Source organism: Lactuca virosa, chromosome 7, assembly GCF_052849685.1.
Source record: "Lactuca virosa cultivar CGN04683 chromosome 7, Lactuca_virosa_CGN04683_v6, whole genome shotgun sequence".
Classification (NCBI taxonomy): Eukaryota; Viridiplantae; Streptophyta; class Magnoliopsida; order Asterales; family Asteraceae; genus Lactuca; species Lactuca virosa.
Window position 1 is genome coordinate 24,147,270 of NC_136432.1, and position 12,917 is coordinate 24,160,186.

At 36.5% G+C, this 12,917-nt stretch overlaps 1 protein-coding gene across 1 annotated transcript; it reads left to right on the forward strand.

Annotated features, from left to right (window-relative positions):
- Positions 1 to 1,126: 1,126 nt before the first annotated feature.
- On the forward strand, positions 1,127 to 12,401 carry LOC145125006 (nudix hydrolase 2-like). The gene is made up of 9 exons (XM_079060493.1): positions 1,127 to 1,345; positions 1,622 to 1,836; positions 1,941 to 2,006; positions 2,083 to 2,220; positions 2,389 to 2,466; positions 2,558 to 2,608; positions 2,860 to 2,894; positions 3,109 to 3,217; positions 12,112 to 12,401. Exons 1-9 carry the CDS (start codon positions 1,237 to 1,239, stop codon positions 12,301 to 12,303), a joined length of 993 nt encoding a protein of 330 aa, XP_078916619.1. The 5' UTR covers positions 1,127 to 1,236; the 3' UTR covers positions 12,304 to 12,401.
- Positions 12,402 to 12,917: the final 516 nt, after the last annotated feature.

Below are 12,917 nucleotides of genomic sequence, written 5' to 3' on the forward strand. Positions count from 1 at the left end.
GAGATATACAAACATTTACATTTTAATAATAACAAGAACTTCTACTCTTGTTTTAAAACATTCTCATACAAATGATGTTGATCATCAATTTAATGGAGAAAATTAGAAGACCAAACTTCTTTTCAACGTTAAAATTCCCTTTAATCTCAAAAATTCGAGTCATCATTCAAGTACGATTGTGTAAAGTTTAGTGTTAACTCTTTTAAAACCTTAAAGCATTGGATGTAATATTAAGATGGTTTGATTTAATACAACTGGATTCATGATACGACTAAAGGCATGATAATGATTGCATTTCTTAAGATACTTTTTATGGATGATTGTTTTTCTAATCAAAGGCGAGTTATTTGTTGGATGTTTCTGAATTTTGCTTAATTTGGCGGTTTGAAAACAAAATTAACTCATATATAACCGTAGATCAGCACGTTAAGAAAAACAACGGACGAACTTCAAAATAGAAAAAAGAAAAAGGATTCCGTAAGTCTTTGTTGTTTGGGCATTGGGCTTGCAGTCATTTGGATTTCAATTTCCAAGCGTAGATAGAATCATAGAAATGTTATTCAGCCCAATTTTAGACTTTATATTTAGTTAATACTTAATTTAATAAATAAATAAAGTAAAAATTAAGATATTTTATGTAAAATTTATATAATTTAAAATTAATCGTCAAAAATCTTAAAATAAAAAAAAATCAGATATCATAAAGTATTTTGGTTATTTAATTTAATTTAATTTTATTTTTTTACCTAATATTTAATTTTCTTTATTTTTATAGTTTCGTATTGTAATATTTTTATTTGTTTAATTATAATGATAATAATTTTTTTCCTCTGAAAATATGACATGGTAGTAAAATAATAAATTATAAGAGTGAGTTTAATAACAATTTAAGATAGATAAATGATAAATTAATTTAATTTAAAAAATTTAAAATATTAATTATTGAAGAAGCTATTTTGATAATTATTTTTTTTGTGACACAGTTCAAAAGTTCTTGAAATGTTAACTATTGAAAATATATTTCTTTATTATTATTATTATTATATATTTTTTAATAGTTCACTAAACATATGTGATAAATTTCTCTTTTGAAAAGCGACTGCATCTACTCTTTTCTCTCGTGAACAAACGACACTAGAAGTGGACGTCGTGGCTGATAAAATATACACATATTTAAAGAAGATATAAACCGATTACAGTTGAAAAGGGAAATAATTGTAAGTCGAAGAGACAAATATGATAATCAGATGTTTCCCAAAACCATCAATTCTATGTTTCAGCTCCACAAGCCCTTCCTTCTCAAGTCTCCGTCTCCGCCCAACTTTCCTCACCGGAGGACCTGCAGGTCCGTATCTCAGTTTCCCTATCTAACTGATTGACATTCAATCTTTTTCTACATTAATTTTCAGTTACAGCTTATATTTGATTCGGTTTTACTCAATTTCTAGTTACTCGATATTGCGTTAGGGATTTTCGGTGTGCTTTTGATGTTATAGGTTTTGTTTAGTTTTTAGGCAAATTCGATAATCCACTCGTTGTATTTCTTCTTTGCTCATTTGATTTCAGTAGTACAGTACCACTTCGGATGTGCTTACAATTTTGCTATCCTTACAATTTCTAGGAAAAATCAGAAACTCGTTTGGAATCCATTTGAATGCACGTTCCATATCAGCTTCATTGAGGTCTTCAGCAGCTAAACAGCTTGATAATGTGTTATTGTTATCTGCTAAGGAGGATGATCATGGAGGTGTTATTGTGGAAATGTCTAGTGAGCCAATGGACCAGATTCTGTTCACTTGTTTACTCAAGGAGTCAATCATACAATGGAAACAACAGGTTATCCAAAACTTCCATTTTCTTTCAACTATTTTTATGCTTCAATCATACAATGGAAATATACATGGATTCTTCACTTATCCAAAAGGTCAATTCCTGTATAGGGTAAGAAGGGTGTCTGGCTTAGACTACCAATCGAGCTTGCAAATCTTATTGAATCTGCTGTTAATGTAAGCTCATAGCTTGGATTCAAGCATTTATGCGGGTTAGATAATGAGATGATTCAAATTCAACTTGGGTTTGCAGGAAGGCTTCTATTATCACCATGCAGAGAAAAACTATTTGATGCTTGTATATTGGATTCCTGCAACTCCTAATACTTTGCCACCAAATGCAACTCATAGAGTTGGTGTTGGTGCCTTTGTCATGAAAGAAAATGGAGAGGTACTCAACACATGTATATATCTTTTTGTAGAGGGTAAATGAGTGTCATCTCCCATGAGTTATTTTCTTGGTTAAAAAATTGCTGATTTTTTCATTCATTTGGGATTTAAGAGTAACAGCAAAACTTGTATATATTTACTTGTTTTGGGAATTTTCTACTGGTACTAGGTTCTGGTGGTGCAAGAGAAGGGTGGAAAAATGAGTGGAACTGGAGTATGGAAGTTTCCTACAGGAGTTGTTGATGAGGTATGTAGATTTGGTTAGTTATTCATCATATTATTATTAGAACTTAACTTTTAATATCTGAACAATTTTTTTTTTTTTTTTTTTTGTACAGGGTGAAGATATTTGTGATGCTGCTGTTAGAGAAGTAAAAGAAGAGACAGGGGTAATTTGCATTTGCATGTATTTGCTCTATGGATAATGGAGAATTTATATACAGAAAATATTCTAAGAGACACTATTTGATGCTACAAAATACATATGACAGGTGTTAGATTTGTAACATAGTCTCTATCAAAGTATGCGATGTGCCCAAAAAAGAACTTAAAATGGATTTTTTTTTTTTTTTTTTTTTGTGTGTGTGTGTAAACTAAGATATTTTCAGGCTTGACTAACTAGATGTTTTTGATTTTTCAGATTGATGCCAAATTTGTGGAAGTATTAGCATTCAGGTGAGGAATTATGTCAAAGTCGATATCTTGTACATGTAAAATGCTAATGGTTTGATTGAAACTTGAACTCTGGTTTTAAATAATAGGAAATTTGGACAATGCTCGATCTTTTGTTTGTTTTCTTTTTTCATTTTGATGTGCAACATAAATATTTTATTAAAATGCTTTGAGGGTTGTTCATCTAATACATTACTTTTGTTTTGAACTTTTGCAGACAAAGCCATAAGAAGTTCTTTAACAAGTCAGATTTATTCTTTATGTGCATGTTGCATCCTTTGTCTTTTGACATCCAGAAGCAGGAAAGAGAAATTGAAGCAGCCCAGGTTGGTTTTAGTTAGTTATCAAATGATTAATGAAGATATCTCTTCATGTTACACACACACACACACACCTACCTTTGTGCATTGAAATCATTAGTGTGCTTTTCCAGATAGTGGTGTGTTTGATGTCAAGGTAAATTAGTTTTGGAGCAAATTAGGGAGTACTAGCATATAACCTATTTGTTTAGAAAACGAACATTCACATCTCCTGGTTAATCAATGTTAGGATGTTAGCACTTCAACAAATGACAACCGATTTCACACAGAGTAAACCGGCAAACTCATCATCACTATTCTAAAAACACACACCATCTCACTTACCTCCATCTTGTTAGAAATAGTGGGGTGAAAACTGGGTTTGATAATCAAGAATTTGGATTTCTTAAGGAACTTTTTGTTTTGATGTTTCTCAACTAATTTTTCGGATTGATCTTTCTCCCCTATCCTTGGGTTAACAAGGAATTCAGTTTGGGATAATCCATAAGGACACCTAGGATGCGTTTGGTTGTGAAAAACTGTTTTTGGTTTTCTTAGAAATGTTTTCAAAAAAAAAGTGGTGTTTGCATTTTCAGTTTTTAGTAGAAAATTTAGAAAACGTGTTTGGTTAAAAACTTTTGAGTTTTCATTTTCAGTTTTAAAGAATTAGAAAACTTGTTTGGTTATTTTCTATTAGTTTTCATTTTCCAATTTTTATTATTTTAAATAGGCTTTGAATTGGTTTTAGAAAAGAAACTACTGAAAATTCTTTAAGTTGCCAACAAACCCAAAAAATATTATAAAAAGGTAATGAACTATGAGTTTGATATGAGTGGAAGTCGTTTTGGCCAGGTCTATAGGCGTCGATTTTGACAAAGGGTTATTGTGGGCTTTTATCTGCTATACTATTTAATTATTGCTTATCTTTATCTGTTTTGGACTTGGTATGTTTTATTTTTGGTAAGGAGGGTTTCTTTCTTGTAAAGACTATTTAAGTTGGCTTTCAGTCGTATTTTGAGATTTCATAGAATTATTCGAGTCTTGCACTTGTTTTGGAGTTTTACCCGTTTCTCGAATTACCATGTTCTTATCAAATTGGTAAATGCTCCTGGTACTTTGATGGCGAACAACACCACGAAGATCACTAACCTAGAAATAGACTGTGCACAGGGGCAGGGCTTGAACAATAAATTTTGGGGGGCCGAAAGTATTAGAAACTACTATTAACATTTTTACACATAAAAAAACCTAATTTTTTCGTCAATTAAACACCAATTTTTTTTCTGGTGATATTGTATGATTTATAAGGTGTTAGTTTCTTTTTGAGTTAATGGAGAAAGAATGCCTTCATAAAGTCAGGGGAAGATATGATGAATGGAAAACCAATGAATAGAACCTAATGATATATCTTAACATGTAAGAAGATGTAAGAAGATGGATGTAAGAAGATGTGGAGAGTGAAGGGGAAATAGAGAATTGGGCATTGAAGAGAGACATGTGCAGAAACGACTTATTCATGAAAGAGTTCATGTAAAGAAATTTTACAGTCAAACAAATCATCAAACAAATCATGCTAGATTCTAATAATAATTTTCTACTTATAATAATCTAAGTATCAATCTTCTATCTACACATCAACTCTATCTCATTAGACCAAACATAATTTGTCACCGGTTCCTATCTATTTTTTAGCCCCTTCAAGTCACAGCAATGAGACTTAAATATAAAGATGAACAATCATTATAGATACAAACAAGAGAGACTGAGAGAGACCTTCAAAACGCTTTTTACCACAAATAAAATTCTCTGAATTATAAGTATTCCATTTAGGGTCTAACATATTTTAAAACTATTGGGCTAACAATGTGTAATTAGTTCATTCCTAAAATTCCAACAACAATCAATTAATCAAATATAGATGAAATCTTCATATCAGTTCATAAGTTCATTCTAGACAAAAGCAACAAAACAGGCTCATGAACATTGAACAATTCCAACTTTCTAATTACAATTTACAAGTATCCAACAACTAAATCCCTGAAACTGTGAAAGTTGAAACATGAAAGAATAGCAGCTGAAAAAGCATACCTGATCGGGATTTTCTTCAATTCTGTGCCGTGAAGTGTGAAACAGGAAAGAACAGGTGAAGTGGCGAACAGCAGAATTGCAGCTGTGCTGTGCGGAACAGCTGAACCGCAACAGGCAGCAGCACCGCAGCAGAGAGCGGTGGTGAATGGCGGAGCGCCGGAGCCGACAGCTTTCTGACCTTCGTCCTTCGATTTAAGGATTAGCGAGTAGCGACTGCGACTAGCCAACTAGCGAAAGCGATTGTCGATTAACCGTTAGCGAAGAATTGAGGATGGGGCCTGGGGGATTGGGGTGGAAGCTTTACAGATTGAACAATTGCTGATTTGCTTCTCTATGTCGATCGGCTTCTTGGCAAACCAGCATTGGATCAGGAGGGGCCACAGTCCAAGACTCATATTGTTGGGTCTATAATTCTGAATGTTAAGCATACTTACTCTACTTCTAGCCCAAAATTCAGGGGGGCCAAAACCCCTCCTGGCCCCATAATAGGTGCGCCCCTGACTTTGCAAAATTCCGTGAGGAGGCCGAAGGATCCTGGAAAGAAATTGGGCAGTAAATCAACGACTTCCTATCCTGAAGGCTATAGGCGAGTTATCATCCACATTCCATAACTTGGACAAGGAAAGTGGCAAGAAAACATAGTCTAAGGGTTTTCACTAGGGCACTTTTGAGGATTCTGACGAGGAGAGCAATGTGTCCGGGAAGAGGGGAAAGAAACATGAGGACGAGGTTAATAGCAAAGGGAATTCTGGAAACAATTACCGGTGCACGGATTATCAGAAGATTAAGATGCCTGTTTTCGAGGGTGAGGACGCTTACAGTTGGATTTACCGGGTAGAACACAGTATTTTGAGGTTTAGGGCATCGAAGGACCAGAAGAACTTAAGGCAGCTGCTCTCTGCATAGAGGGGCAACACTAGCATGGTACCGCTGGAGCAAAAATCGGTCACTGTTTAGGTCATAGGGGCGTTAAAACATCGCTTGTTGGTAAGGTTTCAACTGTCGTATGAAAGAACTATTTATGAACAGTTCTTGGCTATAAGTCACGTAGGTACTATCCGGAATTATGTGAGCGAGTTTAAGAAGTTAGTTGGGTAACTGGGTGCAGGGGCGCACCTTTTATGGGGCCAGGAGGGGTCTTGGCCCCTCCTGAATTTTGGGCTAGAAGTAAAGTAAGTATGTTTAATATTCAGAATTATAGGCCCAACAATATGAGTCTTGGGCTGTGGCCCCTCTGATCCAATGTTGGTTTGCCAAGAAGCCGATCGAAATAGAGAAGCAAATCAGCAATCGTTCAATCTGTAAAGCTTCCACCCCAATCCCCATCCTCAATTCTTCGCTAACGGCTACTCGACAATCGCTTTCGCTAGTCGCAGTCGCTACTTGCTAATCCTTAAATCAAAGGACGAAGGTCAGAAGCTGCCGGCTCCGACGCTCCGCCATTCACCACCGCTCTCTGCTGCAGTGTTGCTGTTCAGCTGTTCCGCACCGCACAGCTGCAATTCTGCTGTTCGCTACTTCGCCTGTTCTTTCTTGTTTCACACTTCACAGCACAAAAGTGAAGAAAATCACGATCAAATATGCTTTTTCAGCTGCTATTCTTTCATGTTTCAACTTTCACAGTTTCAGGGATTTAGGGATTTAGTTGTTGGATACTTGTAAATTGTAATTAGAAAGTTGGAATTGTTCAATGTTTAGGAGCCTGTTTTGTTGCTTTTGTCTAGAATGAACTTATGAACTGAGCATGTTTTGTTGCTTTTGTCTAGAATGAAGTTATGAACTGATATAAAGATTTCATCTATATCTGATTAATTGATTGTTGTTGGAATTTTAGGAATGAACTAATTACACATTGTTAGCCCAATAGTTTTAAAACATGTTAGGCCCTAAATGGAATACTTATAATTCAGAGAATTTTATTTGTGGTAAAAAACGTTTTGAAGGCCTCTCTCAGTCTCTCTTGTTTGTATCTATAATGATTGTTCATCTTTATATTTAAGTCTCATTGCTGTGACTCGAAGGGGTTAAAAAATAGATAGGAACCGGTAACAAATTATGCTTGATCTAATGAGATAGAGTTGATGTGTAGATGGAAGATTGATACTTAGATTATTATAAGTAGAAAATTATTATTAGAATCTAGCATGATTTGTTTGACTGTAAAATTTCTTTACATGAATAAGTCGTTTCTGCACATGTCTCTCTTCAATGCCCAATTCTCTATTTTCCCCTTCACTCTCCACACCTTCTTACATCTTCTTACAGGTTAAGATATATCATTAAGTTCTATTCATTGCTTTTCCATTCATCATTTCTTCCCCTGACTTTATGAAGGCATTCTTTCTAATACTTCCCCCCCTCCCCCCCCCCCCCCCCATATTTATTGTTTAAGCTCCGCCCGTGACCGGGTGAAATAGCTGAACAAGTGCCGGAGGGAACTTTCGTGAAGGGTTTAAAACCAGAAGTGAGGTTGACAATGCGTATAATGCAACCCGAAAGCCTAACCCACGCTATGAAGGCTGCAATTATGATTGATGAGAACCAAGTCGGAAATCCACTAACAACTTCACGAAACCAGGATTTCCACAAACGACTACAGGGTTAGGCGAGAGAAAAGGGATAGTTGGATATTCGGCATCGAATGGAACCTTCAAAAGGTTGACTGAGTCCGAGTTGGCCGACAAGAAGTCTCGTGGGTTGTGTTTCAATTGTGATGCCAAATATGTCCTGGGGAATCGTTGCCTGATAAAAACACTACATGTCATGCTAGTTTGTAATGAGGAGGAGACTGTGATGGCGGGCACGTTCATCTAGACATGTGTGGATGTGGTTGAGGTTTCTCTCAACTCAGTGATCGGATTAACACCATATTGATAGACAACAGGGCAACTCATAACTTTGTTTCAAGAAAATTGATTAAGGAGCTTGGCATTGCGGTTACCGATATGGGATTGGTGGGTGTTAGGCTGTGTAATGGTATGCTAGACCGAAGCCATGGTATGTGTAAAGGGGTGCTACTATCACTTCCCGAGTTGCAAAATTTTGAAGATTTTCTTTTTCCATTCGATCTGGGAAGCACATGCATTATTTTGGGTGTCAAATGGTTACAAACGCTCGGAGCAACAACCTGTCAACCGGAAGGAGCTGTGGATGTCGTTTTGGTCCGGTGACCGGAAGATATTTTTGTGGGGCGACCCCAAGCTTGTCTAAAACGATCATTACATCAAATCGCTCCTACAGGCATTTCGACCGAAAGATGAAGGGTTCGTGTTACAAATGCACTTAACAAAACCAAGCCGACTACCACCTCAATGGCAGCCCCGTCAGCGAAAGCCCTCGCAGAGGTTGTCATCATCGATTTTGGTGATGTTTTTGACATGTCGATCAGATTACCTCCCCACCGTTACCACGAACATGCGATTAACCTCTAAGAAGGTACTTTACCTGTCATCATCATCAAACCATACCCTCATGCCAAAAAGGAGAAATCGAAAAATGGGTACATGAGATGCTAGAAGCGGGAATAATACACGCTAGCAATAGCCCCTTCTCGAGCCCCGTTCTTTTAGTAAAAAAAAGACAACAACTAGCGTTTATGTGTCAACTACCGTGCCTTAAACAAAGGAACGGTGCTTGACAAATTTGATTTTCCCTTGATTGACAAACTTCTAGATAAACTACATGGAGCAACCACTTTTTCGAAATTGGATATGAAAATTGGGTGTCATCATATCCGCATGAAGAAAAAAGACATTCCTAAGATGGCCTTTCGTACCTATGACGGACATTACGAGTTCTTGGTAATGCCTTTTGGCCTTACGAACTCCCCCGCCACATTCCATTCCAGGAATAAGGTATTCAGACCTTATTTAAGGCGTTCTGTATTATTTTTCTTCGATGATATTCTAGTTTACAGCGAGTCTTACAACGAGCATTGGGAACACTTACACAATTATTGGGTGTAAATAGAACGAATCAGTTGGATGCCAACAAAAAGAAATGTGCTTTTGCCCAAAAGCAGATTGAGTACTTTGGCTACATCGTATCTAAGGGTGTGCAAAAAAACCGTAAAATCGAAAAACCGAGCTGAACCGGGCAATCCGAAACCGAAAAAACCGAATATCAACGGGTTGGTTTTGGTTTGGATACTTAGGTATCCGCGGATAACCGAACCGAACCGCTTAATATATATATATATATATATATATATATATATATATATATATATATCTATATATATATATATATATATTACTCATTTCCATTAAAGTGTTAGCCATATCCCAAATAAAAACCATGATTGGCAATCTCAATTTTGTACTTCTACATTATGGTTTCTTGTAATTTTATTTTTATATTTATTATACCAATTATAATGTATGTTATTTGAGCTTCATTATGTTTTTATAACTTTTGGACTTACTAATTTTCAGAAAGAAATCGTTGGAATGGAGTTTATAGTTTTTATTGTATTTGATTTTTTATATTTAGCGGGTACCCGTGAACCGAACCGTGGTTACCCGCCTTTATACGGTTCGGTTCGGTTTTTTGCCAATTCGGTTCGGGTTCGGTTAGTGCACATGAGGTATCCGCCCCGTGGTGTCGGTTCACAATTTTATTACTATCCGAACCGAACCGCCCCGTTAACACCCCTAATCGTATCAGCGGGAAAGGGCGTCAGTTGACCCTACAAAAATCAATGTGATTTTGGGAACTATGTGGGTTTCTGGGTCTGACCGGGTATTGCCAAAACTTTGTGGCAGGATATGGTAAGATTGTTTCGCCTTTAACAGAGCAGTTAAAAAAAAGACAACTTTGACTAGCTGACGAAGCTACAAGGGCGTTCCGCCAGCTTTAAACGTGATGCCACTGGTTCAGTACTTGCCCTTCCGGAATTTAGCGCCCTTCCGGACTTTAGCAAAGATTTTGTTGTAGAAGTAGATGCCTCTGGCTACGGGGTAGGGATGGTTCTAATGCAAGATGAGAGATTGATAGCTTATTTCAGTCAAGTCTTAGGCACTCGGGCCCGACATAAGTCGGTTTACAAGAGAAAATTAATGGCAATTGTGTTAGCGGTTTAGAACTGGAGTCCGTATCTGCTGGGCCGAACATTTCTGGTTCGTATAGATCAACGTAGCTTAAAATATTTATTGGATTATCGCACTGTAACTGAGGAACATCAAAAGTGGTTGTCAAAGCTTCTAGGGTAAAAAGTGAAGCAACAATTGTTAAGCGAGTCAGAAGCAACAAAGGCGTATAATATCGAACATGACCTTCCAGGGTCGATTAGTGTTGCCTTGGTCTTAGAAATGGATTCCACGGGTTTTTTTTGGGAATTCCATGGCACCCCGATAGGGGTTACTCGGGGGTTCTAAAGACCTACCAACGCATGGCAAAGGAATTATATTGGGTGGGTACCCGTGGGTCTTTTGCAACCGTTGGAATTACCGCCGAGGGTATGGTAATTCCGTCGAGGGTATGGTCTGATGTCATGATGGACATCATTGACGGGCTACCACGATCTGTCAGTTATTTTTGTAGTGGTTGACCGCCCGAGTAAGCACGCCCACCTTATCCCACTTAAACACCTGTATATGGCGGTTTCAGTAGCAACAGTTTTTCTGCGAGAGGTGATTCGCTTGCATAGGGTTCCAGAGTCGATTGTGTCTGACAACAATAAAGTATTTTTGAGTTCGTTTTGGAAAGAACTTTTCCGCTTGCATGGCACGACATTGAAGCATAGTACGACTTACCATCCACAGACAAAAGGTTAGACCGAGTTAGTTAATCGATGCTTGGAAACATATTTGAGGTGTTTCATTTCTGATACCCCAACCAAATGGGTGCAATGGTTGTCGTTACCTCCTTCCACACGTCGACTAATACCACTCCCTTCAGGATCTTGTATGGATGTGATCCCCACATTGGTGTATTATGGTGTTGTCCGGTCCTTGGTACTTGGAAGAGCGAGATTGGATTTTACAAGAATTATGGGGACATTTATTGCGATCTCAACAACTTATGAAAGATCACGCAGTACTCGCCGAAGAGATGTCAACTTCAAGGTTGGAGATTGGGTTTACTTAAAGCTTCATCCTTACTGTGGCAAGATGCTCGCATCCATAATGTTTTCCATCTTTCGCAGCTGCGAAAGGCCATCTAGGATAAGGTGCATGTTTGGAAGGGGAGTAATGATACGACTGGAAGTCGTTTTGGCCACAGGCGCCGATTTTGACAAAGGGTTATTGTGCGCTTTTATCTTTTATAATATTTAGTTATTGCTTATCTTTATCTATTTTGGACTTGCTATGTTTTATTTTTGGGTAAGTAGGGTTTTTCTTTTTGTAAAGACTATTTAAGTTGGCTTTTAGTCGTATTTTAAGATATCAAAGAATTATTAAAGTCTTGCACTCGTTTTGTTTATCTGCACAAGTTGGAATACAAAAAATTCTCTTTTCTTGTAAATTTTTTAGGAAAATTATCAAACGAAACGCGTTTGCAAAAGTATCGTTTTTCTTAGATTTTTTTTTTTGAAAAACTAGAGAAATTTTCACAACCAAACGCACCCTTAATATTTTAGGCACAACACAAAAAATACGTTTCAGGAGAGTATAAGGATTGTTCGATTTTGTAAGAGTACTAAAAGTGGCGAAATATGAGTATATATACTTATCCAACAGATACACATTACATTTGGACTTATGATAGTATTTACCTTATTTCTAAATGTATTGCAATCAAAATTACGTTTTTTAATACACCTTCAATACATTGTTCAATTGATCATGCATCAATCATAAGAAATTGTTTTGATTTATTTTATGTGTATGTAGTGGATGGCGTTTGAAGAGTATGCAGCTCAACCTTTTGTCCAGAAATATGATCTTCCCAAATATGTAGCCCAGATTTGCTTTGCCAAGAGACACAAACAATATTCAGGCTTCTCTCCTGTCTCCACAATACCAACTTTCTCCAAACAACAAACCAATTTGTACTTCAACACAACTGATCTCATCTCAACTTAATTAATTCATGTATAATTATTAGTTCTCTTATATTTGTCTTAACATACCTGGAGTTGATTTGGTTTAACTGTTGATCAATTTATGTGTGTGTGTGTAAATTTAGTTCAGCTAATAATTTTATTTAAATTAAAGAAAATAACGGCTGAAGAAAAATATTTAATTTTGTGATGAAGTAAGAAAGAAAAATGAAAATATAGATAGGGCAGGCTTGACTAACATATGTTAGTGACATTATATAATTAAGAATACTTAAATAACGAGATCACAAGTTGGCTACCTACTTCCTTTTTCCTTGTTTTTGTGGTAATCCCTCTTCCCTCATGTCATTTTACCTTTATACCCCTCTGTCCCTTCGGAAATTTCTACATCACCTTTTCTTTGCCCTTCTAAAGGTGTTGATATACAATGACGGAAATGCCCTCTTACCAGTTATGTGTATATCTTTTTTCCAAAACTTATACACGGTCTTCCCGCTTCAATTATAGATAATCATTAATCACAAAAAACGACAATTTTCTGATGTGGTATATATAAGAAATTGATCATGTTTTTTGTGAATAACACAATTTGCCTGCCAATTCAGTTAACATACGAACAGTTGCAAAGTTAATGAT

What these genes read in the sequence shown, in the direction of transcription:
- LOC145125006 (XM_079060493.1), top strand. Translation starts at nt 1,237, where the DNA reads ATGATAATCAGATGTTTCCCAAAACCATCAATTCTATGTTTCAGCTCC. An exon ending in CCTCACCGGAGGACCTGCAG is followed by an intron (nt 1,346 to 1,621) that starts GTCCGTATCTCA and finishes TACAATTTCTAG; the next exon opens with GAAAAATCAGAAACTCGTTT. An exon ending in GTGGAAGTATTAGCATTCAG is followed by an intron (nt 2,895 to 3,108) that starts GTGAGGAATTAT and finishes GAACTTTTGCAG; the next exon opens with ACAAAGCCATAAGAAGTTCT.